General features: G+C 36.9%; 1 protein-coding gene across 2 annotated transcripts in view; it reads left to right on the plus strand.

The window, feature by feature from the left end:
* Positions 1 to 26,979, plus strand: part of NF1 (neurofibromin 1) — a 301,105-nt gene that overhangs the window by 159,914 nt on the left and 114,212 nt on the right. The window contains exons 28-35 of one of the 2 annotated variants that reach the window (XM_011993097.1): positions 2,230 to 2,391; positions 2,537 to 2,640; positions 11,872 to 12,007; positions 16,173 to 16,235; positions 21,585 to 21,743; positions 22,264 to 22,361; positions 23,581 to 23,727; positions 24,936 to 25,082. In XM_011993097.1, coding sequence (XP_011848487.1) covers positions 2,230 to 2,391; positions 2,537 to 2,640; positions 11,872 to 12,007; positions 16,173 to 16,235; positions 21,585 to 21,743; positions 22,264 to 22,361; positions 23,581 to 23,727; positions 24,936 to 25,082 — 1,016 coding nt within the window. The remainder of the gene's footprint in view (positions 1 to 2,229; positions 2,392 to 2,536; positions 2,641 to 11,871; positions 12,008 to 16,172; positions 16,236 to 21,584; positions 21,744 to 22,263; positions 22,362 to 23,580; positions 23,728 to 24,935; positions 25,083 to 26,979) is intronic. The other variant, XM_011993098.1, reaches the window with a different exon arrangement.

The raw sequence follows: 26,979 nt of genomic DNA on the forward strand, positions 1-26,979 counted from the left end.
CCATCCTACTAAAAAGTTCCGTTTAAACACTGATTAAAAATCGCTGATCTACTCTGGTGTCTTCATATATTTGATAAGGTAATTAGGTTAAACCTAATTTTAGTTAGTTGTTGCAACACTGGAGCTGGAATCCACAATTTGTGCCTGTGTACTACCTCCAGTTTGCTATTCTTTTCCCCAGAATGTCTTACACAATTTTTTAAAAATGTAAGTACTTTTTATTTGCATTTGATATTATGATACTTGTTTTAAACACTGAAAACATCATATGGCTATTAGATCTCTCTCTTAATTTAATGAAAAATTTTCCTAAAATCACGTCATTCTTAATACATGCTAAAACGTTGAGAAGGGTTGTTGTTCCTTTCCAGTGTTAAACGGCTATTTGCTTTTTATTGTACCAAAACTGATTTCAGTTGTAGTAAATTATGACTAATAAGGTAATCTGTCGTCGTTATACCTGTACTTAAAGTAAAATTTTTTATACCTGTACTTAAAGTAGAATTAAAACTCCTTATCCTGTCCTACAAGGCTCTACCTGATCTGGGCCCTGCCTCAGAGATCTCTAACATCATCTTATGCTATTTTCTTTCTTGTTCACCAAAGCGACACCAGCTACCTTTCTGTCCCTTCTTGTTAGACTTGTTTCTGCCTTAGAGCACCCTTGCTTCTGCCACCACCTGAAATGCTTCTTCTCTGGTATTTTATTTTGGTGAGAACACGTAGCATGAGATCTACCCTCTAACAGATTTTTAAGTGTATAATACAGTATTGCTGTCTGTAGGCACAATGCTGCACAGCAGATCTCTAGAACTTACCTTGTATAACTGAAATTTTACACTCATTGATTAGCAACAGCCCCAAATTATTGAAACCTTCTTGAAGCCTAAAATTAGTTCACAGATGTTTCAAATGTTTTGAAAATGGATGTTCTGAATTATCTTATTAGCACCTATTTATAATTTAGCACTGAAAATACTCAGTAATTTTTTAAATTAAGAATCAGTTAAGGGCCGGGTGTGGTGGCTCACACCTGTAATCCCAGCACTTTGGGAGGTCCTAGGTGGGTGGATCACAAGGTCAGGAGATCGAGACCATCCTGGCTAACACCGTGAAACCCTGTCTCTACTAAAAAAAAATACAAAAAAATTAACCGGGCGTGGTGGCAGACGCCAATAGTCCCAGCTACTCGGGAGGCTGAGGCAGGAGAATGGCATGAACCCGGGAGGTGGAGCTTGTAGTGAGCCAAGATCACACCACTGCGCTCCAGCCTGGGTGACAGAGCGAGACTCCGTCTCAAAAAAAAAAAAAAAAAATTCAGTTAAGTTCAAGTAGCTTTAATTCGTTGAGTTTTATATTAAATGACTTTGAGAAGGAATTTTCTGTTAGGCCAGATCTCACCTATAACATTATTGCAATCCTGGGATCAGGCAAGAATTAGAGAGCTATGGGCCATGATCCTGGCCTTTGTTGTTACTGCTTGAGGATTGAGGCATCTTTTTATAGCTTCCCCTATTCTCTATAAATTTCTTCTTATCATGTGATTAAACAGTGGTTTACCATTAGATCATTTTTTCTTGAGTGTACCCCAAACTGCTTTACTACAGGGAGTTATAAAGGATGTCATTTAGGTAATAGATAGGAATTTCAGCCCTCATCCTCACACCTCTAGCTTTGTATGTAAATCTGACTGATCTCTGGGTTCTGAATGCCCAATTCCTTTTCTCCCTGATTTCTAAAAAATCCTATAGTCTTTCTGTTTTTGTCATGTCTCTGCCTATTATATATTCAGTATTCACTGAGTTCCCCTGACTGTATGAGAAGAGAGTAGAACTCTTCTGATCATCAGTCTTATTTCTGCTCTGTGCAAATGCTTGTACAAATCAAACTAAATTCTTTGCTGTCATCTTCTGTTTCTGTTCTCTCTCATTTTGTGATGTAATTTGAGCTGAATCTTGGAGGTTTTGTCTCCTGGTAAAGCCTAGGCCTCTCTCAATAGCTTTCACCAGTTAATCTTGGAATTAACAGCTATCGTAGACATCGTATATAGTCATCTATCATAAACAATATACACAGTTAAATCTCAGGATAAATATTAATCAGTCACCATTTGCCTTAATTTAGCAAGTGGTTGTCAACTTTGGGTTTACATTTTTGCTACTCTTTAGCTTTCTACCTAAGAACAAAAATGGGATTGTTTGCGCTAAGCTGATTTTGTTTTGTTCTCAGGATGAACTAGCTCGAGTTCTGGTTACTCTGTTTGATTCTCGGCATTTACTCTACCAACTGCTCTGGAACATGTTTTCTAAAGAAGTAGAATTGGCAGACTCCATGCAGACTCTCTTCCGAGGAAACAGCTTGGCCAGTAAAATAATGACGTTCTGTTTCAAGGTTTGTATCATTCATTTTGTGTGCGTGTGTGTGCTGACGTATGTCAAGTAATGATTATGTACAGAATGTGCAGGACTAATTGTCTTCTTTTAAGGTAAAATATATGGAGCAGGCATAATCAACTCCTACTCATGCATTTCTGTAGGTATATGGTGCTACCTATCTACAGAAACTCCTGGATCCTTTATTACGAATTGTGATCACATCCTCTGATTGGCAACATGTTAGCTTTGAAGTGGATCCTACCAGGTTTGTCATCTTTTCACATAGAACTGCTCTGGTTTGTTTTGTTTTGTTTTGTTTTGTTTTGTTTTGTTTGTTTTTTACATGAAGCAAGGCCCCTTCTCCCCTTGATCATTAAAATTAGTTTTTAATTATAAAAGTTATATACAAATACACTTTAATGATATCTGTAATTTTTTTTAAGGTATCCTTTTTTTTTATTTGCCTTAGATCCAGGGACAGACTGGAGAAAGGTGTCTTTGACTTCCACCTCCAGAGACTGTTACTAGTTAAGTCTATTCCACTGTCATTTTTCCATGCATTTGCATATTCATATACAGTCACTCACATGCATACTCTTTTTCTAACTCACTTCTCCTATGATGAGGAGTGACTTAGGAGAAGGGAAAGAGGCGAATAGGTAATGTAGGGTGCAGTTTATTTATTTGTCTTTTTTTTTTTTAAATTTGAGACAGTCTCATTCTGCCATTCAGGCTGGAGTGCAGTGGTGCAGTCTTGGCTCACTGCAGCCTCCGCCTCCCAGGTTCGTGTGATTCTCCTGCCTCAGCCACCTGAGTAGCTGGGATTACAGGCATGCGCCACCACACCCAATTAATTTTCTTTTTTTTTTTTTTTTTTTGTATTTTTAGTAGAGATGGTGTTTCACCATGTTGGCCAGGCTGGTCTCAAACTCCAGACCTCAGGTGATCTGCCTGCCTTGGCCTCCAAAAGTGCTGGAATTATAGGTGTGAGCCACCATGCCCAGCCCAGAGTGCAGTTTAAACGACCATTTCTGTGAAGCTTTCTCTGTCTGTTACCAGGTACTACCCATGAACAAAGAAATATGCTTTGTTCTGTGCCTCACACCACCATTGTAACAATTGGGATGGGTTTATGAGTTTATCTCCCCGCTAGAGTGTTGGCTCTTACACATTTTTACATCTTTATATCCTTCCATGAGTATTTAGCATGGTGTCTGCCTTATAGGGAACATTTTATAAATATTTGTTAAGTGAATAAATTTTAACTGATTTTCTTATGCTTACTTTTTATAAGCCACATTTTAAGATGTTCTTGTCTTTCAGTTAGGACTTTATTTGCCATGTGTATGTTTATTTTTTATTTTTTATTTTTGGCTTTTTTTTTTTGAGACACAGTCTTGCTTTGTCACAGAGGCTGGAGTGTAGTGGCGCAATCTTGGCTCACTGCAACCTCTGCCTCCTGGGTTCAAGTGATTCTCCTGCCTCAGCCTCTTGAGCAGCAGGGATTACAGGTGCCCACCACGATGCCCAGCTAATTTTTGTATTGTCAGTAGAGACGGTGTTTCACCATGCTGGTCAGGCTGGCCCTGAACTCCTGACCTCAAGCAATCCACCCCCCTCAGTCTCCCAAAGTGCTGGGATTACAGGTGTGAGCTACCACGCCCAACCATGTAATATCTTTTTTCTTTCCTTTATTTTCAGTCTGTGTTTTTCCTTGTAGGTGAAGTCTGTTTCTAGTAGGCAACAGATTTTTGGGTCATTGGGGTTTTTTTGTTTGTTTGTTTGTTTTTAATCCATTCAACCACTCTTACGTCTTTTGATTGGAGAATTTAGTCCATTTACATTCGATGTTATTATTGACAAGGACTTACTCCTGCTATTTTGTTATTTGTTTTCTGGTTGTTTTGTGGTCTTCTCTTCCTTCTTTTCTTCCTTCCTGCCTTCCCTTTAGTAAAAGTGATTTTTACAGGTGGTATGTTTTAATTTCTTGCTTTTTATTTTTTGTACATCTGTTTTATGTTTTTGATTTGAGGTTACCATGAGGCTTGCCAATAATAGTTTATAAGCCATTCTTTTAAACTGATGACAAGTTAGCACTGATTGCATAAAGCAGCAAACAAGCAAAAAGAAAAGTAATAAAAACTCTACACTTTAACTTTATCCCCCCACTTTTTAACTTTTTGTTGTTTTTATGTATACCTTATACTGTGTCTTGAAAAGCTGTAGTTATTATTTTTAAAAGGCTCATCTTTTAGTCTTCTCAAGATAGTAGTTCATACCACAATTACAGTGTTATAATATTTTATGTATTTACTATTACCAGTGAGTTTTGTACCTTCAGATGATTTCTTACTGCTTTTTAATATCCTTTTCCTTTTGATTGAAGAACTCCCTTTAGCATTTCTTCTAGGACAGGTCTGGCATTGATAAAATCCCTCAGCTTTTGTTTGTCTGGGAAAGTCTTTATTTCTCCTTCGTATGTGAAGGATATTTTCACTGGATATACTGTTCTAAGTTAAAAGTGTTTTTTTTTTCCTTTAGCACTTGAAATATGTCATGCCACTCTCTCCTGGCCTCTAGGGTTTCCACTGAGAAGTCTGCGGCCAGATGTATTGGAGCTCCATTGTATGTTATTTGTTTCTTTTCTCTTGCTACTTTTAGGATCCTTTCTTTATCCTTGACCTTTGGGAGTCTGATTATTAAATATCTTCAGTTAATCTTTGGTTTAAATCTGTTTGGTGTTCTGTAACCTTCCTGGACTTGAATATTGATAAATATCTTTCTCTAGGTTTCATAAGTGCTCTGTTATTACCTCTTTGAATAAATTTTCTACTGCTCTTTCTACCTCCTTTTTTTTTTTTTTTTTTTTTTTTTTGAGATGGAGTTTCTTGTCACCCAGGCTGGAGTGCAGTGGTGCAACCTCTGCCTCTACCCCCTCTGTAAGGCCAGTAACTCTTAGATTTGCTCTTTTGAGGCTGTTTTCTGGATCTTGTAAGCATGCTTCATTCTTTCTTATTCTCTTTTGTCTCCTCTGTGTATTTTCAAATAGACTGTCTTCAAGCTCACTAATTCTTCGGCTTCATCAATTTTGCTTTTAAGAGACTCTGATGCATTCTTCAGTATGTCAGTTGCATTTTTCATCTCCAGAATTTCTGCCTGGTTCTTTGTAATTGTTTCAGTCTCTTCATTAAATTTATCTGGTAGGATTCCCATTCCTTCTCCACATTATCATGGATTTCCTTGAGCTTCCTCAAAACAGCTATTTTGAATCCTCGGTCTGAGAGGTCACATATCTCTGTCTCTCCAGGATTGATCACTGGTGCCTTATTTAATTCGTTTGGTGGGTCATGTTTTTCTGGATGGTCTTGATGCTTATGGATGTTCATTAGTGCCTGGGCATTGAAGAGTTAGATATTTTTGTAGTATTTGTAGTCTGGGCTTGTTTGTACCTATCCTTCTGGGGAAGGCTTTCCAAGTATTTGAAGGCACTTGGGTGTTGTTATCTAAGTCTTTGGTCACTGCAGCTATATCTGCTTTAGGGGACACTCCAAGCCCAGTAATGCTGTGGCTCTTGTACACTCTTAGCAGTACCACCTTGGTGGTCTTGGGTAAGATCCTGGAGAATTCCCTGGGTTATCAAACGGAGACTCTTGTTCTCTTCCCTTACTTTCCTCTAAACAAACAGAGTCAGTCTGTCTCTCTTTTTCTCTCTCTTTCTGTCTGTGTGTGTGTGTGTTGAGCTGCCTGTAACTGGGGGAGGGGCGACACAAGCAGCCCTGTGGCCACCACCACTGGGAGTGCACTGGGTCTTGCCCAAGGCCTGCAGTACTGCTGCTTGACTACCACCTATGTTCACTCAAGGCCCAAGGGCTCTACAGTCAACAGGTGGCAAACCCAGCCAGGCTTGTGTTCTTCCCTTCAGGCACTGAGTTTTCCATGGGTCCAGAGATGCTGTTCAGGAGCCAGTGACTAGAGTTGGATACATTAGAGATCTGTGTAGTGCTCTATTCTGCTGCGGCTAAGGATTAAGCTGGCACCCAAGCTGTAAGACAAAGTCCTTCCCACTCTTCCCTCCTCTCTTCTCAAGCAGAGTCTTTTCCTATGGCCGCCATTGCCCCAGGCCCATGGTGAGAGCTGCCTGGCTATCACTGATGTTCACTCAAGGCTCAAGGGCTCTTCATTCAGCTTGTGGTGAATGCTGCTAGTTCTGAGTCTCTCCCTTAAGGCCATGAGGCTCCCCTCTAACCCAGGGCAGGTCCAGGAAAGTCTTCCAGGAGCCAAGGCCTGGAATCTGGGACCCCAGGAACCTACTTAGTGCTCTACCCCACTGTGTCGAGCTGGTACCCAAGTTGCAACACAGAGTCCTCTTTATTCTTACCTCTTCTTTCCTCAAGCAGAAGGGATCTGTCTCCATGGCCACCACAGTTGGTAATGTGTTGGGTAACACCTGAAGCCAGCATGTCTCCCAAGTCTCACCCAAGGACCACAACAAGTACTGCCTGGCTATCCCTGCTGGTTATTTGGGGCCAAGGGCTCTTTAGTCAGCAGGTGATGAGTTCTGCCAGGACTGGGTCCTTCCTTTTAAGACAGCAGATTCCCTTCTGGCCCAGAGTTTGTTTAGGAGTGTTGTCTGGGAGCTAGGGCCTGGAATGGGGGCCTTAGGACTCTGCCTGGTGCCCTCTCCTACTATGGCTAAGCTGGTAGTTGCAAGACAAGGTCCTCTTTACTCTCTCCACTCTTGTATTTGAACAGAGGGAAGGTGTCTCTGTTGGAGCTACGAACTGAGCTGAGCTGCCTGGGTTTGGGAGAGGGGTGATGTAAGCATTCCCTTGGCTGCCCTGGCTGTCTCACTAGGTCTACCCCAAGTCCACTGGCTCTGAGCCCAGCACAGCACCAGGACTTACCCAGAAACTGCAGTCCTTGTGTCCCTAGACTGCCTTTCAAGTTTATTTAGGACTTCAGGGCACTTGAGCTCTTGGTGGTGGGGCTTGCTGGAAGTCAGGTTTCAACAACTGGGATGGGTGATTTACCTCTGGCTAGGTCTGTTCTAAGTTCTCTATCCGTGAGCACTAGTTGAGCTCTGCCCTGTGTTGCTTTCTGCTATGACAGGGCAGCATTGAGTTCTTATGCAAAGCTCCATAATCACTGCGCTGTCCGTCCCCCAAATGCAGATTTTCTTTGCACACCATGGGGCCACTGCCAGGAGGTGAAGGAAGGGTGATATAGGTAATTCAAGACAGTTTTTCCTACCCACTTCAGTGCCTCTTTCCTTAATATGATGTTAAGACCAGGTGTTTTGATTACTTACCTGATTTTCAGTTCTTATGAAGGTGCTTTTTTTGTATGGATGATTGTTCAGATTGGTGTTCCAATAGGGGGGACGATCCCTGGAGGCTTCCATTCAGCCATCTTGCTCCACCTCCAATTCTGAAGCTGGTTCTTTGAAAATCAACTTGAGCGAAAAGTTTTTTACACAGGAACACTTGAATAATTGAACACAGATGTTCATTGTAGTTCAGAATTACTAGAATATTCAACAGGTTACCATTGGCATATGGGAAGCAAGAGAGCACTGTGGCTAGAACGTATTGTTTTATTGGGAAACCTGAAATGAACTGCAGTGTTCCTGCTGCTATGCTGACTGAAAAAAAAAAAAAAAGGCAATTGTTCGGGTTTCTAGCAGTCTCTTTGAGCCTTGTTAAAGAAATTGTTAATCTCATTCATACCCACCAATTTCTAGGCCTCCATATCTAAGATTTGGATTACTGTTGTATCTTAACGTTCTGCCTGCATATAATCCCCATATTTAGACAGTCTCTTCAATTAGCCACATATTGCAAGTTCATTTTCCTCCTCTGGCTTCCTAACAATCATCAGCCATTCTCCAATGGATACCAACCAGGTGTCCTTGTGATTCAGTTCAACCGTGACACTGTTTACCTGGAGTGAACATCAGATTTCCCACAGGATGAGGGCTGAGTGAGATTGCCACCACTAAAGATGCCAATTACAAGCCACAGGTTGTTACCTGTGCTTCTCACCGCCTCACCTTGAGCTGGATTAATTTGCTAGAATGGCTCACAGAACTCAGGGGCATACTTTACTTTCATTTGCTTACTTACTATAAAGGATATCACAAAGGGTACAGATGAACAGCCAGATGGAAAAGATGCACACAGGGCAAGGCATGTGGGAAGGGACTTAGAGCTTCCATACTATCTCCAGATGCACTATCCTCTAGGCACCTCTGTGTGTTTGGCAACCTTTAAGCTCTTCAAACTCTGTTCGTTGGGTTTTTATGGTGGCCTCATTACATAGGCATGATTGATTCAATCATGGGTGGTTGGTGATAAACTCAACCTTCAGCCTCTCTCCTCTCCTTGGAAGTTGGGGAGTGGGGCTGAAAGTCTCAACCTTCTAATCATAACTTGGTCCTTCTGGTGACTAGCCCCATCTTGAAGCTCCCTAGGGCCTCCCAGCCACTGGTCATCTCATTATCATACAAAAGACACTCAGCACTTCCAGAGATTCCAAGGGTTTTAAGAGCAATGTGTCAGGAACCAGGAGCAGAGACCAAATATATGTTTATCACAATATCCTTGAGTTATTGTATTGAGTACTTAGTGTGGAATACCTGGTGTATATGTCTTTCTCCTTTTTGAAAAGGTCAAAAGGCAATTATTGTTGAATCCTCAGCACCTGACACTAAGATGGCAAATAGTAGATGTGCACTAAATCTTTATTGGATTGAACTGATTACCTGCCCTACCTACTTTCTCTTTCTGAAATACCCTTACTTCTTTTGTCTATGCAAATTCTGTGCCTCCTTTGGAACTCACCTGTTCAATGAAATATTTCCTGCTTTGCAGTCCATGCTAATTTCTGAACTCTTACTGTATTCAATGCTGTACCACACAGCAAACTCTTAAGGAATCTAGAGCAATGACGTAAGTGTCTAAAGCATTTCTGTAATACGTTAATTAATATAGAAACAAAATTACTAGTTAATCTGTTAAAACAAATATTTACTCAGTACTTGCTGTGGTAAGGCACTGTGCTAGTCTTTAAGGGGACATGGGTAAACACTTCCTTCAAGGAGCTTACAGTTTAGTAAGAGGGATAAAACACATAACAGATAAGTGGTGAGTTTCATAAGGGATGTATTTTGAGAATTCAGATTAGGCTAGTTAGAGAGTAAAGGTTTGTGGATTTGATTGCTATTGGGTAAAATTTAAACTACATAAAGCAGGTATTATTATTCCTGTGTTATTGATGAGAAAAAATGACACCCAGAGAATTTAAGGATTGTGACCAAGCTCATAATGATCCATGACTGATACAGCTGAAATTTAAACCTAGTAAATCTGCCTGCGGAATCTCTTCCTTTAATCGCAACACCAGAGTTTAGAGGTGGTACTGATAAGAGTTAGCAACACCGGGGTGGGCGTGCTGGTTCATGCCTGTAATCCCAGCACTTTGGGAGGCTGGGGCAGGCAGATCATGAGGTCAAGAGATCAAGACCATCCTGGCCAACATGGTGAAACCCTGTCTCTACTAAAAATACAAAAATTAGCTGGGTGTGGTGTTGGTGCTCAGCTGTAGTCCCAGCTACTGGGGAGGCTGAGGCAGGAGAATCACTTGAACCCGGGAGGCGGAGGTTGCAGTGAGCTGAGATTGTGCCTCTGCACTCCAGCCTGGCAACAGAGCGAGACTCTGTCTCAAAAAAAAGAAAAAAAAGCAACACTGATTGGATATGGGGAATAATGAAGTAGAGCAGGAAAAAGTGACATCAGAGATGGCCTGAACGATGTGATTAAGAAAGTGATAGTGCTATTGATAACATAGGGCACAGGATAAGACATACGAGTATAAGGAAAAATCAGTTAATTTGGGGCATACTGATTTTTAGATATCAGTGGGGAGGGGACATCTAGCAGTTAGAAACGTCAGACTGGATGTGAAATGCAGTTCAAAATAAGGGAAACCTGAATGGCCACAAAATATCTAAAAGCATGTCTAACCTTAGTAGGAACTGTGGAAATAGAAGTTAAAAACATGAACTACCTCATGTTTTTCCCACCTACCAGTTTGGAGGGGAATAAGAGTTCTTATATAGTACTAGCTTTAGAGCTATTTGGCAATTATCTAGTAAAGTTAAATCTGCATATACTCAATAACTCAGAAATTTCATTTTTAGGTAGCTGCCTTAGAGAAACTCTTATGTGCAAGAATGTTCATTGCAGTGGTGTCTATAAAGGTGAAAAATGTTTAATGTTCATTAATTAGAGAATAGATAAATCATGGTATACAATAGGCTATTATGCAGTAAAGTGAACTATATATTCATCTATCAACATGGATATCAGAAACATGATATAGAGTGAAAGATGAAGGTTGCATTTTGTTACTATTGATGTAAAAATTAAAAACCTACATCATTCAGCTGGGCGTGGTGGCTTATGCTTGTAATCCCAGCACTTTAGGAGGCTGAGGCAGGTGGGTCACTTGAAGTCAGGAGTTCGAGACCAGCCTGACCAACATGGTGAAACCCCGTCTCTACTAAAAATATATAATTAGCCCGGTGTGGTGGCGCATGCCCACAATCCCAGCTACTTGGGAGACTGAGGCAGGAGAATCGCTTGAACTCGGGAGGCGGAGGTTGCAGTGAGCTGAGATTGTGTCATTGCACTCCAGCCTGGGCCACAAGAGTGAAACCCCATCCTCCCGACCCCTCCACCCTCCCACCCCCCCAAAAAGCCCTGCATCATTCATATGTGTGTGTTAATTTTTTCATACGGGCATATACACATAGAGGATTGTGAATTGGAAAAATATGTGCTATTCTTGTTTTATCTGTCCTCTCTCTCCCCCTTTTGTTGCTTGGGTATTTTAAAGCATATCTCAGAGATCATGTTTCTAACAGATACAAACTTAAACACACACGTGCGTGCGCAGCCTGAGTATTTCCACACAAATTAAAGTTAGTAATCCTGAATAATATATCTAAGACTAGTTTTCTGTTAAATTTTTTTCAGTTATCTCAAAGTTGTCTTTTTTTTATTTTTATTTTTATTTTTGAGATGCAGTCTTGCTCTCTCATCCAAGCTGGAGTGCAGCGGTGCAATCTTGGCTCACTGCAGCCTCCACCTCCCAGGTTCAAGCGATTCTCCTGCCTCAGCCTCCTGAGTAGCTGGGATTGCAGGCACCTGACTAATTTTTGTATTTTTAGTAGAGATGGGGTTTCACCATGTTGGCCAGGCTGGTCTTGAACTCCGACTTCAAACGATCTGCCAGCCTTGGCCTCCCAAAGTGCTGGGATTGCAGGCGTAAGCCACCGTGCCCTGTCAAAGTTGTCTTTTTTATAGTTGGTTATTTAAAGATTCCAACGAAGTCCACACATTGCATTTGGCTTAATGTCTCTAAAAGAGTCTCCTTTAAGGAGTGATTTTTGTTATTTGTTTGAAACAAAAGTGTTAGGATTTTAATTTTTTTGTAGATTAGAACCATCAGAGAGCCTTGAGGAAAACCAGCGGAACCTCCTTCAGATGACTGAAAAGTTCTTCCATGCCATCATCAGTTCCTCCTCAGAATTCCCCCCTCAACTTCGAAGTGTGTGCCACTGTTTATACCAGGTATGCTTACAGTTAGAGATTACCATTATTAATCTAAAGTTAAATTATGAAGAATGCTTTATCAAAGAAGGATCTAGCTGCTGATGGTGTGTGGTTAACTATAATACTGAGTGAGTTTGGGTGAATAACACATTGAGAATTGTTGTTGGAATTGTCTTTGAAAAAACTTAAATATTACTTAGGCAACAGTTTGAAGTAAGAGAAGACTTCAAAATACTAAATTTTCCTTGCTTTGGGAGCAAGTTTAAAATGCAGTGAATCCACTGGATGTGATGGGTGTGACTGAAATGAACATATTATGGATTTTTGTTGTTGTTGTCTATTAACCTAAATTATTTACAGGGTGTTTCACAGTTAAGGCGGGTCTCCTCCTCGCTTTTTTACCTTGTGAATTGCTTGATCATCTGTGATTTTGGTTTCTTCATTAATGTATAATTAGTTTGTGTCAGGTTTTCCCAGGATAGACTGATTGTTCTGTTTATTTTATGTAGCATGTTTCTTAAAAGAGATATTGCATCATCATCATTCAGACCAAATTATTAGACTTTCTAACATTAGCACTGCAAGTAATGCATCTGAATTCAGAAGATAGCCATAGTCATGGCCTTCTTTTTGAAGGAATTAGGTCTATGTTCTTTTATGCCTTCTACTGTGTTTTTGAATTGCACATTGCAGTTTTAGGAATTATTTATTCCAAGGGAGATCCTGCAAATGCACATTAGCCTTTTGGAAACTATGGTTCTGGAAGAAACATTAGTGGGTCTGGAATTTGGGGTAGGGGTGGGTATAAGGTAAATACACAGTTATCAAAACCCATGTCTTTGTGTCTCTCTCTTTGCAGAGTCATCGCAGCCATTTGCTTTTTTTAGCACACGGCTTCAGTTGCTTAGAGACGTTAACAGCATCATTGAAATCACCATTTTAAAAGCTGTTTGAGGCTGCTCTATGTGAATTTTTTCCCCATTGCTATTTTTAAAGATGTATTTGTTCTATCTGTAAAAAAGCTTTTCACAGTATACCTAGATGATAAAACATACTTAACATTGTCTCTCTTAATTTATCATGACTTTTCTGTCTTTACAAAAAGACTCAAAGAAACTTAGGAAAATCCTACATAATTTTTTCAGCTAGTTAAATCTGACTTTAAAGGCTGGTTTAGTTATAATATGAAACTTAATACAGTGAATATCTTCTCTTAAGTTTGGGCTGTATTCAGGTTTCTCTTTAAATTTTATTTAGTAATTGTTCTATTGATGAAACTAGGCAGACAGGAAATAGCACATATTAAAAATAGTCTGGGTTGACTTCTTGATTGGCTTTGTGGTAACTGGTGTCAGAGAGCAAGTGGGTTTCTAAAATGACAGTGGCTTTGACTTTAGCTGGTTAAAAGTGAATGGGGACTGACTACATGATTACATGGTCTAGGAGATTGTAGTAGAATTTCTTCATGTGGTTGTCATCCTAAAAGAAAAATCTTTTTGTATCATCAGCAAACTTGGAGACCATTTCAAGACCATGATTCTGATAATGTAATAGGAACAGGTCTTAGCACTTATTTAGTACTTAAGAAATATTTAATGAAGAAATAAATTTCCCCATCCCTCCCACCTAAGTAAACAAGATTCTTGCCAGCTTTCATAGCTGAGAAAGGAGGAAAATAGTGAAAATAGAAAATAGATTTTTAAACACTATATGTGGTGGTTATTAAACAGTATGTTATGCTTTTTAGAGCACTTCACAATAAAATATCCTATATTAATAACAAACCTAGATTATTATGTTAAAATTTCACATAAAATTATTATCTTTAAAAACATGAATTAAATGTGGTATTAGTGCATTGAGTATTGGGTAAAAGCATTGTTGAAGAGCAGAGACAGTATGTTGTGTTGTTATTAAATAAGGCTTTATTTTTTAATTAGTAATTGGTAACATTTACTGATTAGAAAGAAAGATAGGGCCGGGCGCGGTGGCTCAAGCCTGTAATCCCAGCACTTTGGGAGGCTGAGACGGGCAGATCACGAGGTCAGGAGATCGAGACCATCCTGGCTAACACGGTGAAACCCCGTCTCTACTAAAAAATACAAAAAACTAGCCGGGCGAGGTGCCAGGCACCTGTAGTCCCAGCTACTCGGGAGGCTGAGGCAGGAGAATGGCGTAAACCCAGGAGGCGGAGCTTGCAGTGAGCTGAGATCCGGCCACTGCACTCCAGCCTGGGTGACAGAGCAAGACTCTGTCTCAAAAAAAAAAAAAAAAAAAAAAAAAAAAAAAAAAAAAAGAAAGAAAGAAAGATAGGAAAAACGCTTTGGTCTCAAGATAGTATTTTATTGAGTCTGCTCCCCAAACCTAGTTTTTTTCCTTTTCATTTGCTCTTTTTTTTTATTTGTCTTCCCTCTTCTGACTTCTTCTTGCCCCTTTGCCTTTGGCAGTAACACAAGTGTACCTTCCTGCCCTTCTGTGTTCTGCCTGGAGGGTAGTAGTCCCTTGGCTCCTGCTTTGGGACTTACTGGGGAAATATTGGAAGGGAAATGAGTATATTGCTAGCTGATAAACTTCCCTGGACTTTAGCCCCTTTTTTTAGTTCATATCTTGGCCTTTAAGCCTTTTAAAATCATGCTTTAACCAGCTGTATTACTTTATATACCTTCCTTCCTTAGTTGACTGATTAAGGTTATATAAGAATAGCCAACTGTGAACATGTGTCAGATTTATAATTAAATCATTTTCTCATGTGTTGTTTTCACTTCTCCTGATGGTTTTAGAATAAAGATAAAATAATTCCCAGAGTGCATATTCTCTTATGGTGAGAGAATTCTAAGAACTAATTTATGATTCTAAATAAATCTCACCGTTTTCCAGTAAATCTCCTTCTCCAAACTGAAGTAGTTTACACAAATTTTTAAGGCTATAAATGATAGTTATATACCATGGTTACTAATACATTTGTATATAGTCTAAAGTTTGAAACAAAGCTCGGTGAGCTAAGGGGCTGTGTCTTCTTGTTTTACTGCTATTTCCCAATGCCTAGAATGGTATTTGACATTTGGGTGCACAATAACTGCTTGGATAGATGAATGGGTGGGTGGATGAATGGATGTCTAACTAACTTAAAGCCCAAGTTATGGTTGGTTATGATGTTGGATGCCCAGAATTCCTAGAATAAGATGCCATCTATTTGTGGATTAAATAATTCTGACATGGTTTTTGAAATATTTTAAAAATAATTATTCTGCCTAGGCTAGTCCTATCAAGAGTCTTTTAATTTTGAAAGAATTCTCTGGTCTAGAAAGAGCTCTGAGAGATGAAGCCAATATGTGTCTGGAGTTTTGGGATTTTTTAGGTGGCCTTTTTTTTTTTTTTTTTTTTTAGATATTTTAATCAATGGTCAACTGTAATATGTGAAGTTTTAAGCAGGCCTACAGTTTTGTTCTGTAATTTTCTCTGCAGTTTCTTCACTTTAATAATATTAATGCTTCTTACTAGTTGAGCTGATAACCTTCTTCTCCCAAATGTTGCAGAGCTTTTAACCTCCTCTGATTAGAACCATTTCAGGAAGTAGCCTGCAAACATTGAAAAATAATGTGAAATGATAAGAGTAATCTTTTTTAGGGAGAGAGAGGTCTTTAACTCAGAATTTCTAAAGTGCATTTTTATATTTATCCATATAATTTTTATTTCTTTGTTCAATAGGATCTTAATTAAATGCCAGGTGTTGGAAAAAGAACTTAAAGTCAATTGAAGGATACACAGAGAAGAATTTTACATATCAAGAAAAAATTATGTAGACACAAATGTTTTTAGTGTGTGATCTACTTGTAATGAGTATTTTATATTAAATTTCTCAAAAGCTAGGAATTAACCAAAATGTAAATATTTAATATCCTCAAATTCACTTGGGGAGAGTTTTTCTGTGATTCATAGCCAGAAATAGTAGACATGATTGGGTCTCAACATTTCTTGCTGTTTTAGTGCTTGGCTTAAAAATGTAATAAAAATTAAAACCCAGAATTAAAATTCATTCCTCAAAATTCAGTTGATTTCTAATTTTTTGTTGATTCCATTTGTGTTACATTTTATGGTATAATTTTATGTACAAGCCAACATTGTTTTTGTTGCTGTATGTAGTCGGTGCTGTGACTTGTTTGTGCTCATCTCTGTTCTGTAGGCAACTTGCCACTCCCTACTGAATAAAGCTACAGTAAAAGAAAAAAAGGAAAACAAAAAATCAGTAAGTTTGGAGAACTTTTTACTAGCTGTTTCTTTCAAAGCAAAACAAAAATCTTTTGCTATTTGTTAAGAATATCTTCACTTCAGCCTATTTGACCTTCACTGTAAAATCATTCTACTAATTCTGGCACAAAATAGCTTTCATTTCAATTAACCCTGGAATTAAGTTACATTGAAACATTCTCTGTGTTCCTTTGGTTTGATTTATCCCAAAGGCAATTTGTGGGCATTTGTTGCATTGGATATCCTTGGTCTAATTTTATTATTGTTACTTTTAAAATTATAAATGAATGCAAAGAAACTTAATTTCAAGGCCTTAGGAAACGCTGACTCTCTTCATTCTTGCTTCTTGTTTGAAGGTAATGTGAGTGGTTTCTTTTTCCAGAGATGACAGTGTTTCTTAATTGTTAGAAGTATATGGTGGGAAAGTGTCACTGTCTAAATCTTACCTAAAAGTTGCTAAATTTTATTTTTTTACTCTTCATATTTTTCTCTAGGCAGTCCCAGGCATAATTTAGATATTTGTGCATAGTTTCCTAGAAATTTTAATGGTAAAACTACTTTTACCTCAAAAAAAAAAAAGGAGGTAAATGATAAGATAGTATTTTTGAGATAAAAGAAAACTTAGTTTGTATGTGTAGAAAAACACATCATTCTGCAAACATAATGTGAATATACTCTCTGCTTCTATGAACTTGGCCTGATTTATTTAAAAGGAAGAAAATTATGAGAGTCATAATTATTTTCTTCCAGTGAATGGAATTTGTACAAAATATAACATGCATTCATTTAACATTTGCCATTATTTGTCAGAGTGACTTATCAGGCTGAGCCCTGTCTTTGTTCATATAATCCAAATGATTGTAGAGTAAGATGTAAAGAAAACTTTTAGGAGTCAAGTAGGTAGTTTTCTTAAAAGGGTGTAATTTAGAATACAGTGTTCATCTGGTTTCATCTTTCATTCCTTTCAGCTTTACATATAATAAAGCTTTATGGCAGGGCACAGTGGCTCATACCTGTAATCCCAGCACTTTGGGAGACCAAGGTGGGAGGATCTCTTGAGCCCAGGAGTTCAAGACCAGCTTGGGCAACATAGCAAGTCATCTCTACAAATATATATATATATATTTTTTAATTAGCCAAGTGTGGTGGTGTACTCCTGTAGTCCCAGCTACTCGGGAGGCTGAGGCAGGAGGATTGCTTGAGCCCAGGTGGTTGAGGCTGCAGTGAGCCGTAATTGTACCACTGTACTCCACCATGAGTGACAGAGTAAGACCCTGTCTCACAAAAATCTCACAAAAAAAGAAAAAGCTTTACATATGTTTCTAAGCTTTACATATAAATTGTCTAAGTGTTAAATATAGATGTTTAAAAATTCAAATCAAAATTTAAATTTATAGACATACTTTTGTTGTGTCCATTGAAGATTTTATTTTTGAGTATATTAAGTAAATTTGACTAGCTATGATCAAATTGATTGGATTATAAAGACGTTTCTAATGCTTCAGACTTCTAATTCTCAGTATATGTGAGTTTAACATAATGTACACCATCATCGTTGAAATTAATTTGCTGCTTCTAACACTCTTGTTCAGTGTTATACTAATGCCATTTTGTAGTGTATCACATAATTAAAATTCAGGCTTTCTGTGTTTCTCTAAAGCATGTTTTCTAGCCTTCCTAACACTGCTTTATTTATTAAGATTTTGTCTAAAATTGTTTCTTGAAATGTTTTTCTACTAGAGTTGTTTTCAAAAAAAATTTTTTTAATTTCTGAGTAATACTAAGTTTTGGAATGTATTTCTCAGTACAGGTAATATGAGCTCCTCATGGAAACAAGGGGAATCTAATTGGTAATTTCAGATATTTTAGAGTACATTCCAAAGTATGAAGACAGTATACTCATAAATTTAAGTTGTTTTATGGAGTTGTGTGCTTTAACAAAATCTAATGATCTTTAAGAGCTGACTTTCTTTTTGGGTGTATGTATCATGGATTGGAATATGTAAAATATAGAGAGATGTGGCTTCTAGTATATAACTGTGTAGTCACATTACAGATAACTGTTTATTCTCAAACATATAGTGTATAATGAGGTTTACTTTGAAAGTTAACTGTCTGCCTAACTCAGGGAGAATGCAGTAACTAAGCATATATGGGTAGTAACGTTCTTGCTGAAGTGTAGTTTGTGACTGCATGCATTCACATTATGTAGTCAGCTTTTACCAGAGGAAGAAAGGGGACATTTGGCTGATAACGGGTCTCAACACACAGACTGGCCCAACTTTGACCTTTTATGCAGAATGTCTCTTGGATCCAAATTAGATTTTTATGAATTAAAAAACCAATAGAGCATGTATGTATTATGAGGTAAAATTACATTGGCATCAATTAGTGTTGAATGAAAAAAAAACAGTCCTTTTATAAGTTGACTTATGAAACTTGTTATATAGCATTTTTATTGGTTTTTAAAATCAATTTTTAGTTCCAAAATTATATTGATTCTGCCATCAGTGTGATACATATTTATATGATACATGAAACAGTATGTGTTCCTGAGGTGTGGATATTTTGGGTTTTAACATGAATTATTTTTAAAGATGTGGAAGATGGTAAAACTGTGGTACTTTTTGTAAATTTTACAATATTCTTTTGGGAAATCACTTAGTTTTTCATTAAATTCTGATGCTGAGTACCATTAAGTATAAATCAGGTGTAAATATGAGTCACACTTTAAAACTTCTTTGTGCTAGAGAAAACCAGTAAATAGCTACTTCCAAAAAAGTATTTTGTCTAATTGTTGATAACCATTACAAATTTCCTTGTTCCTTCTCCACTCCCAGTGCTTCATTTTACTAGCGTAAAAAATGAAACAGTATTTTGAAAGCTCTCTCTGTGTTTCACAGCAGGTTAACATTTTATAAACTAACTGGTTCTTTGAAAATTAAACTATGGCTTTTAGTTTTTTAAAAACCATTTTAGAATTTTAATGGGTTAAACTTATTAGATGCTAATTCTTTTAAAATAATCTATTTTAAAATAATTATAAAGTAATTTTTAATCCTTTTCCCTCCTGCTGACTCACTCCTTAAGGGCTTTAAAATGTTATAGGTTTGTTTTGTCTGCCTTTTTATATTTATTTATTTATTTATTTATTTATGAGACAGAGTCTCTCTGTGTCACCCAGGCTGGAGTGCAGTGGCACAATGGCTCACTGCAACCTCCACTTCCTGGGTTCAAGCGATTCTCCTGCCTTAGCCTCCCAAGTAGTTGGGATTACAGGTGTGCGCCACCACGTCCAGCTACTTTTTGTATTTTTAGTAGAAATCGGTTTTCGCCATGTTGGCCAGGCTGGTTTTGAACTCCTAGCCTCAAGTGATCTGTCTGCCTCGGCCTCCCAGTGTGCTGGGATTACAGGTGTGAGCCACCACGCCCAGCCAGAGAGTTGTCTAAGATTAAAATTTGGGAGTTTTAGAAGAACCACTCAGTAGCAATGATGGTCTATGAATATTCTAAAATTATGTGAAGAATTTTGTGTGTGTGAATGCATACATTCATTTTTCTAACCTTTATCAGATTTCAGAGAGGTTCCTCATCCCCAGAAGGTTGAAACATCGTACTGGAATAGTTGAAGCACTCGAATTTTTTCTTAATTTTACATCTTTCTATAGTTTCAGCTAAAACTTCTGTGTCTAATTCTAAATTTATATATTTGAGCTAAAAATAAATGGTATTTAGGTTTTAAAGCCATTCTAATAAAGCAGCTATATTTAGTCACCTTCACCAGTTTCCGCTTATTTAAGAGTTAAGGTGGTTCTTCATGCAATAAACACTGTAACATAAAGAAAGCTTCCTGAACTACGTGTAGTGTAACTGAAGGTGGGACTATATTAGTTACAACTGACCTCTTTTTATCACCTCTTACAAATATTTTTTTCTCTAAAATCTAGTTTTTACTAACTTCCTATTAGAGATTATAGAAAGCTATTTTGAGATTATAAGCAGTGATAACGCATTTAAAATGTGGACTGCTTGAAGCACTGCATTGAACAGGGTGAAGTGAAATAATCCCGATTCTTTCCAGAGTTAATCTGGAGTCAGCCTATCATAATTTATGTCATAGTTTCCTGTCATAACTTATGACAGGAAATATTTATTGAGGCATTGTGAAAAAAATAGCTACGTGATATTCTGCATGTAAATCTGGGACCCCCCCCACCAACATCCTTTGAAATGAAGGTTTATCTTTGGAATCGCAGATTATTGAGTGGAATGCTACAGTTTTGTAGTCACTGCTAGTTTAAACGGCAGTTAGCCACACTAAGCAAAAATAGCTGTAGAGATTAAAATGTTACATTAAGTGTTCTTTAAAAATACACATATATAGTATATATAAAAAATGTAAACTGTAAAATATAATTTTCATCTATAACATGATTTAAAGTAGGGGACACTGGGAAGGGATGGGAGCTGAACCAGTTTTATAGCACTCTTCCCAAGCTAAGGTACCTTTTACTTTATCTTAATGTAGAATGTTTTATAAAGGGAAAATAATCCATTTTTAATATTGGGTTCACATTGCTTTTCAGGCTGGACAACCATTTCTTGAGTTCTTAAATTATTTTTATTTGACAGAATTATAAATTGAGGTAGATATAGGGATTCTCTCTTCTGGTGAGATCCTTTTTTCTTTTAGGTCCCCAAGAATTCCCATCCCTCCATGGTTTAAATAATAGGTAGGTTCTTATATTATAAAGGAAGCTGTGAAGAAAAGGAACTGGCAGTAACATTACTTGTAAGTAAGTTGTTTTTTTTTCCCTCAGGAATCTAAGATTTTGTTTTGTATATGGCCAGCATTTTTTTCTTAAATTCAGTTGTAACTGGTACACAACAAAATGTAAATATGTACTATCAAGTATAGGATGTTTTGGGGGTGTGCTGTTGAAAATTTAGTTTCACCTTATAAAGTTGACCACACTTTCATGTCTGTTAATCTTAGTAAATTATGATCATCTTTGTGTGAAAATTTGGTCTGCTTTCATTACTTATCAAACTTGCGGTACAAGTGATGATACAGTGAAGATCTTTTTTCAGGTTTCTTCTACCCATCTCATCCATGAGGTTTTTCTTTCCTCTGAGATACCTTAATTGTACTTTAATATGATACAAGACTAGAATTGAGAGGAAACCATTTTCTCATGTTTTGGGAGAAGAAAAAAATAGAAATATGTCATTCATGAGGACTGATTGATTCAGAGTGTTTGTGCGAAGTTTGACCTTTGAACTCTTTGTTTTCATGTCCTTATTTTAATTCAGACCTTATACTCAATTCTCAACTCCTTGTTTTTAGGTGGTTAGCCAGCGTTTCCCTCAGAACAGCATCGGTGCAGTAGGAAGTGCCATGTTCCTCAGATTTATCAATCCTGCCATTGTCTCACCGTATGAAGCAGGGATTTTAGATAAAAAGCCACCACCTAGAATCGAAAGGGGCTTGAAGTTAATGTCAAAGGTGAATTATTTTGATAATCTAACTATCTTAAATTCCCTTTGCAACTAAATTTTCAGCTTTTCTTATAGTACTTCCTCTTACATTTATATTTGAAATACCCTATGGTTTTCAGTTATGTGTTTTTGTTTTATTTTGTTTATATTACTAAGGAATTCATTAGGTACCTGATGGACCTTATTTTCATGAGAAAACATGTTGTTATAGCAGATGTCTTGTGTTATGAAGATCATTTTTTGCATAATCATTCTAGACATTCTGAAACAGACTAGAATGTAGACTATAGGATTTTTTTAAAAAGGCATTGAACATTTTTAATACGTATTTTTACATGTAAATATAATAATTGTATTTGGGAAGGATAGAAACACTACCTAAAATAAGTTATAGAATGAGGAATGATTAATTTTTAAGTACTAGCAGAAATATCAATGAGAAAATTCATGCTTTTAAAGAATATATTAATGTATAGACTTCATACAATAAATAATCTGATTATTTATAACCCTGTTTTATTGTATAGATACTTCAGAGTATCGCCAATCATGTTCTCTTCACAAAAGAAGAACATATGCGGCCTTTCAACGATTTTGTGAAAACCAACTTTGATGCAGCACGAAGGTAATTTACTTGCCACTTATTCAGTTGCTCTGTTTGAATCAAATATTTTCAGTTTCACATAAGTCCATGTACCTGTTTTACATGAAGTTCCAGTGTAGGTTTTTTTCTTTTCCTGCTCTAGGTCAAGACATAACTTGTCTTATTTTATTTTACTATAAAAGATAGTCATGAAATAAAATAATATTTTTTATAATTTGATAGTGATTTTCATATGAAAACCAAGAGGGATTTTTGACATGTCTGGTTAAATAAAGGATTTGAGGATGGTTCAATATGGGGACAAGGAAGAAGTAGGATTCTTTTTATTTAAAACTAAAACCATGGTATCAATAATACATAACAATGTTTAATAAGGTTTTTTTGATGTTAGAGTATTTGTGGTACTTAAATTTGGAAGTGTATCTAAACTAAAATGTTATTCTTTAAACCAAGTAAAGCAAACACGTAAGATTTTGTTTATGAGAAACTGAACTTTATGATTGTAGAAAACTTTTCTGCTAGATTTCCATAACTAGTTATTTCACTTTATTTCTCTGAGTTACTGGTTTATCTGTAAAGTGGGAATAAAGTCTTTGCCTGAGTTGTTTTTAGAGGGAAAAAAATGAGATAATTCATAAGAAAGTGTTTTGTAAATTTTATGTCTGGAATTCTGCTTTTCATGTAGTATGAATCTAATTGATCCTCATCATCTAAGCTAGGCTTGTACAACTCTCTCTTCATCATTGTAGTTGTTACTGACTGCTTTTCTGTTAGGGAAACTTGAGTTTAAAAGGTATATTGCTGAATGACAAGCCATGTTGGAAAGAGAGTGAATGTCAGCATAGGATTCATATTCTGGCACTCTGAGTACCCATACAAAGTTAAAAGGATCAAAGTTTTAATCCTGGCTCTGACAGGCTATGTATCTTTGGGGAAGTCTTTGTCTGGACCTTCGTTTCCTTATCTGTAAAATACTAGCCTCTTTCCGAAGTTTCATCCATCTCAATTTTGTTGTTAAACTTCAGAGCCTACTTTGAAGCTGAAGCCAGGTATCAGAAATGGAAAGCCAACTTTCTTCTTGTCCTTTTTGCTTTGTCTGATGTCAAGTCACATTTTGGGAACAAGCCCTCCATATTTGTAATCTCAGTTACTTCACAAAGTTACTTCATATAAATTTAATTCAAACATAAGTCTGGGTGTATCTGGTGTTGAAAATTCTAATAACTTTGCATTTTTGAAGGTTTTTCCTTGATATAGCATCTGATTGTCCTACAAGTGATGCAGTAAATCATAGTCTTTCCTTCATCAGTGACGGCAATGTGCTTGCTTTACATCGTCTACTCTGGAACAATCAGGAGAAAATCGGCCAGTATCTTTCCAGCAACAGGTAAGATTTCCCAGTCATGGGGATAGTGAATACTCTCTGTTTAAATTTAGATTAATAAAATTATTGGTCATGAATAGTGCTTTTTACTTTGCATCTTCTTGGACTAAGAATTATGGTTTAGAAAGAGAAAGATTCTTTTTTTCAAAAAAATACAAACAAAAGGTTAAGTCATATTAAATAATCAACAAACCTACCTAGGTTCCAGTGGTGGTTATTATTATTTTTTTGTCAAGTTAAGAAATCACAGATTCGCTCTTTGGGTTTTTATGGCTTGCAAACTGTCATAGACCCAGAGAAGTTCAAATTAGCGTTGGCATTTGAATCTGAAGAACAGCTAATTCGTAGGAATTCAGTAATTAAAATATTGTCAGCGTTTTAATTGTATGATAAACTCATTTGTGATACTTTAAGTATATGCAATAAAGCTTTGTATAGAAAATACCAGCCTGACATGGTGGCTCATGCCTGTAATCTCAGCACTTTGGGTGGCCTAGGCAGGCAGATCACCTGAGGGCAGGAGTTCGAGATCAGCCTGGCCAACATGGTGAAACCCTGTCTCTCGTAAAAATGCAAAAATTAACTGGGCATGGTGGCAGACGCCTGTAATCCCAGCTACTTGGGAGACTGAGGCAGAAAAATCGCTTGAACCGGGAGGCGGAGGTTGCAGTGATCCAAGATCGTGCCATTGTACTCCAGCCTGGGCCACAAGAGCTAAACTCTAGCTCAGAAATAAAAAAAAAAAAAAAAGAAAATACTTAAAAATTGAAATTATTAATTTGGGCATTGTTTCATTAATCTTGGTAGTCTCTTGTGTATCATAAATTACTTGCTGTCCCATCTAGTTATATAAACTTGTAAAGAGACCAAATTCCTATGTATGAGGAGTCCCTAACAAAGGAAAAATGAGTTCAAATTATTTTTAAATGCCAATAAAAATGGTTAGCACATTCACGGGAAAAGTAGTGGACTGTGAAGCTAAGGGTAAGCAATTGGGAGAAGGGAGTTTAAATGACAGGGCATTTTCATCTTTTATGAGTTATTAATGGATTGAAGTAAACATGGTCCTGAGGTCTTTTTGGTGCTGTTTACAAATCAGCAGAGACCACCAGCTGACAGTAAAAGGAAAAGCAACCAGTTACAAGTTAAAGAAATGTGTAGCGCAAAATGTGAACTGCTAATTTTTTTTCTAAGTAGTTTGCTGTATCTAGGGATCATAAAGCTGTTGGAAGACGACCTTTTGATAAGATGGCAACACTTCTTGCGTACCTGGGTCCTCCAGAGCACAAACCTGTGGCAGATACACACTGGTCCAGCCTTAACCTTACCAGTTCAAAGTTTGAGGAATTTATGACTAGGTAAAGTGCAACCTTGAAATAGTTGATTGCATTCTTTTTGTTTGAGAAGCAGAGTTTGCCCACCAGGCCACTTGTTAGATATGATAGAAGACTATGAGGAAAGATGTATTTAATAATCACATTGCCATGTTTGGGGATCCAACTATATATTATTTATATATATATGGTGTGTTTTTTATATGTTGATTGTCATAACAATAGTAACAAATCATATTTTATCATCTTGCTTTCATAAGTTTTCACATTTAGTACTTACCAGGGAATGAAGACAACATTATTTTCAAATTATAGTTAAGGAAGACGCAACTCAATGTGAATAATTGACTTGCTTAAGATTCCACACCTGTTTCATAGGTCTTTTGGTTTTAAGTGAAGGACTTTTCTACTACACTGTAACATTTTTCAGAACCCTCATAAAGGTTAATGGTTTTGACTTCTTTCAGATTAAGGTCCAGAAAATATAGTATACTTCAATATTGCTATAAAATTTCTGTGGACTTTTGTTTGAATCCCATTTAGTGGGATTTAGTTTGTGAACCAAAAGGTCCTCATTGTTAGACACTTACTCTATGATGATACAATGAGAGTAGTTTGCTGAATCTTTTAAAGTACCTTTCACAGGACTTGATGCTTAATAAGTGCTCCTTGGTGTCTGTGAGTTGAGTGTTATGTTCATAGTTTGTGCCAAAACAGAAAAAACAGGATCTGATGATGAGAAGTTAAAGATTTGTATGTAATATGCCTTGAATTGTAAGTGCTTGTTATTAGTTGTATTGCATATAGGTCATGGTTTTGTATATATAAATCCAAACCAATGATACTGTTAAAAGAATATATGAATATATGAAAGAATGTATAAACATAAGAATGTATGGGTATATAATGTCCTTTCCAAATTAATTTTTATTTTTAGCTCTATTAGATTTTTCTCAGTGCAACAAATGTTTATTCCTGTGTAATTAAGGGCATATTTTCCATACAGAATATTCACATTACCTAACTGAAAATTATATACTACAAAAATATAATACTATTTTTAGGCCAGGCATGGTGGCTAATACCTGTGATCCCAACATTTTGAGAGGCCAAGGCAGGAGGATTGCTTGAGGCCAGGAGTTCAAGACCAGCCTGGACAACATAGCAGGACTCTATCTCTACAAATAATAGAGTATTAACCAGGTGTGGTGGTGCGCACCTGTGGTCCCAGCTACCTGGGAGGCTGAGGTGGGAGGGTTGCTCGAGGATGCTGTGAACTGTGATTGCACCACTGCATTTCCAGCCTAGGTGACAGAATGAGACCTTGTCTATGCAAAAAGAAATGAGTAAAAAAAAATAAGTAAATATAAATATAAAAATGAATGAATCAAAACAATTTTAAATTTGACATCACTGAGGACATCCTAGCCATTTTTCTAGGAAACTATTTTTATCACTCCTTTTTTTCTAAGATCCTACCTTCCCTTACAAAGCAATCTTTTGTGCTTTTGAAGATTAAGTGATCCAATATGTATAATATACTTAGTGTACTATCTGGTACTTGTAAACTGTTTAATAAATGTTAGATCTTATTTTTGTTCTAAATTCCCACTGATGCTCTTAGAGACCCATTTTCTTTTAAAAAAAAAAATGAAGGTAGCTTTATAATATTTTCAGTTATTAAAAAAAATTATTAAATTACTCGATATAGAAATCTAAAGAAGAAAGTAAAAAAAATAAAAATTGTTTATCCTCCCTGTCAGAAATAATTCAGTTAACGTTTGCTGAATAGTCGTCATTTATCTATGCACATGTATAATTATTTCTCCTATCAAATGATATCTAGGTTGTTTCCATTAATATTTTTAAAATTCTGACCTGGTACCAGCAGCACGATGGGCTGAGCTAATGCAATCTCTTT

The sequence above is a fragment of the Mandrillus leucophaeus genome, unplaced genomic scaffold (assembly GCF_000951045.1).
Source record: "Mandrillus leucophaeus isolate KB7577 unplaced genomic scaffold, Mleu.le_1.0 Scaffold425, whole genome shotgun sequence".
NCBI lineage: Eukaryota > Metazoa > Chordata > Mammalia > Primates > Cercopithecidae > Mandrillus > Mandrillus leucophaeus.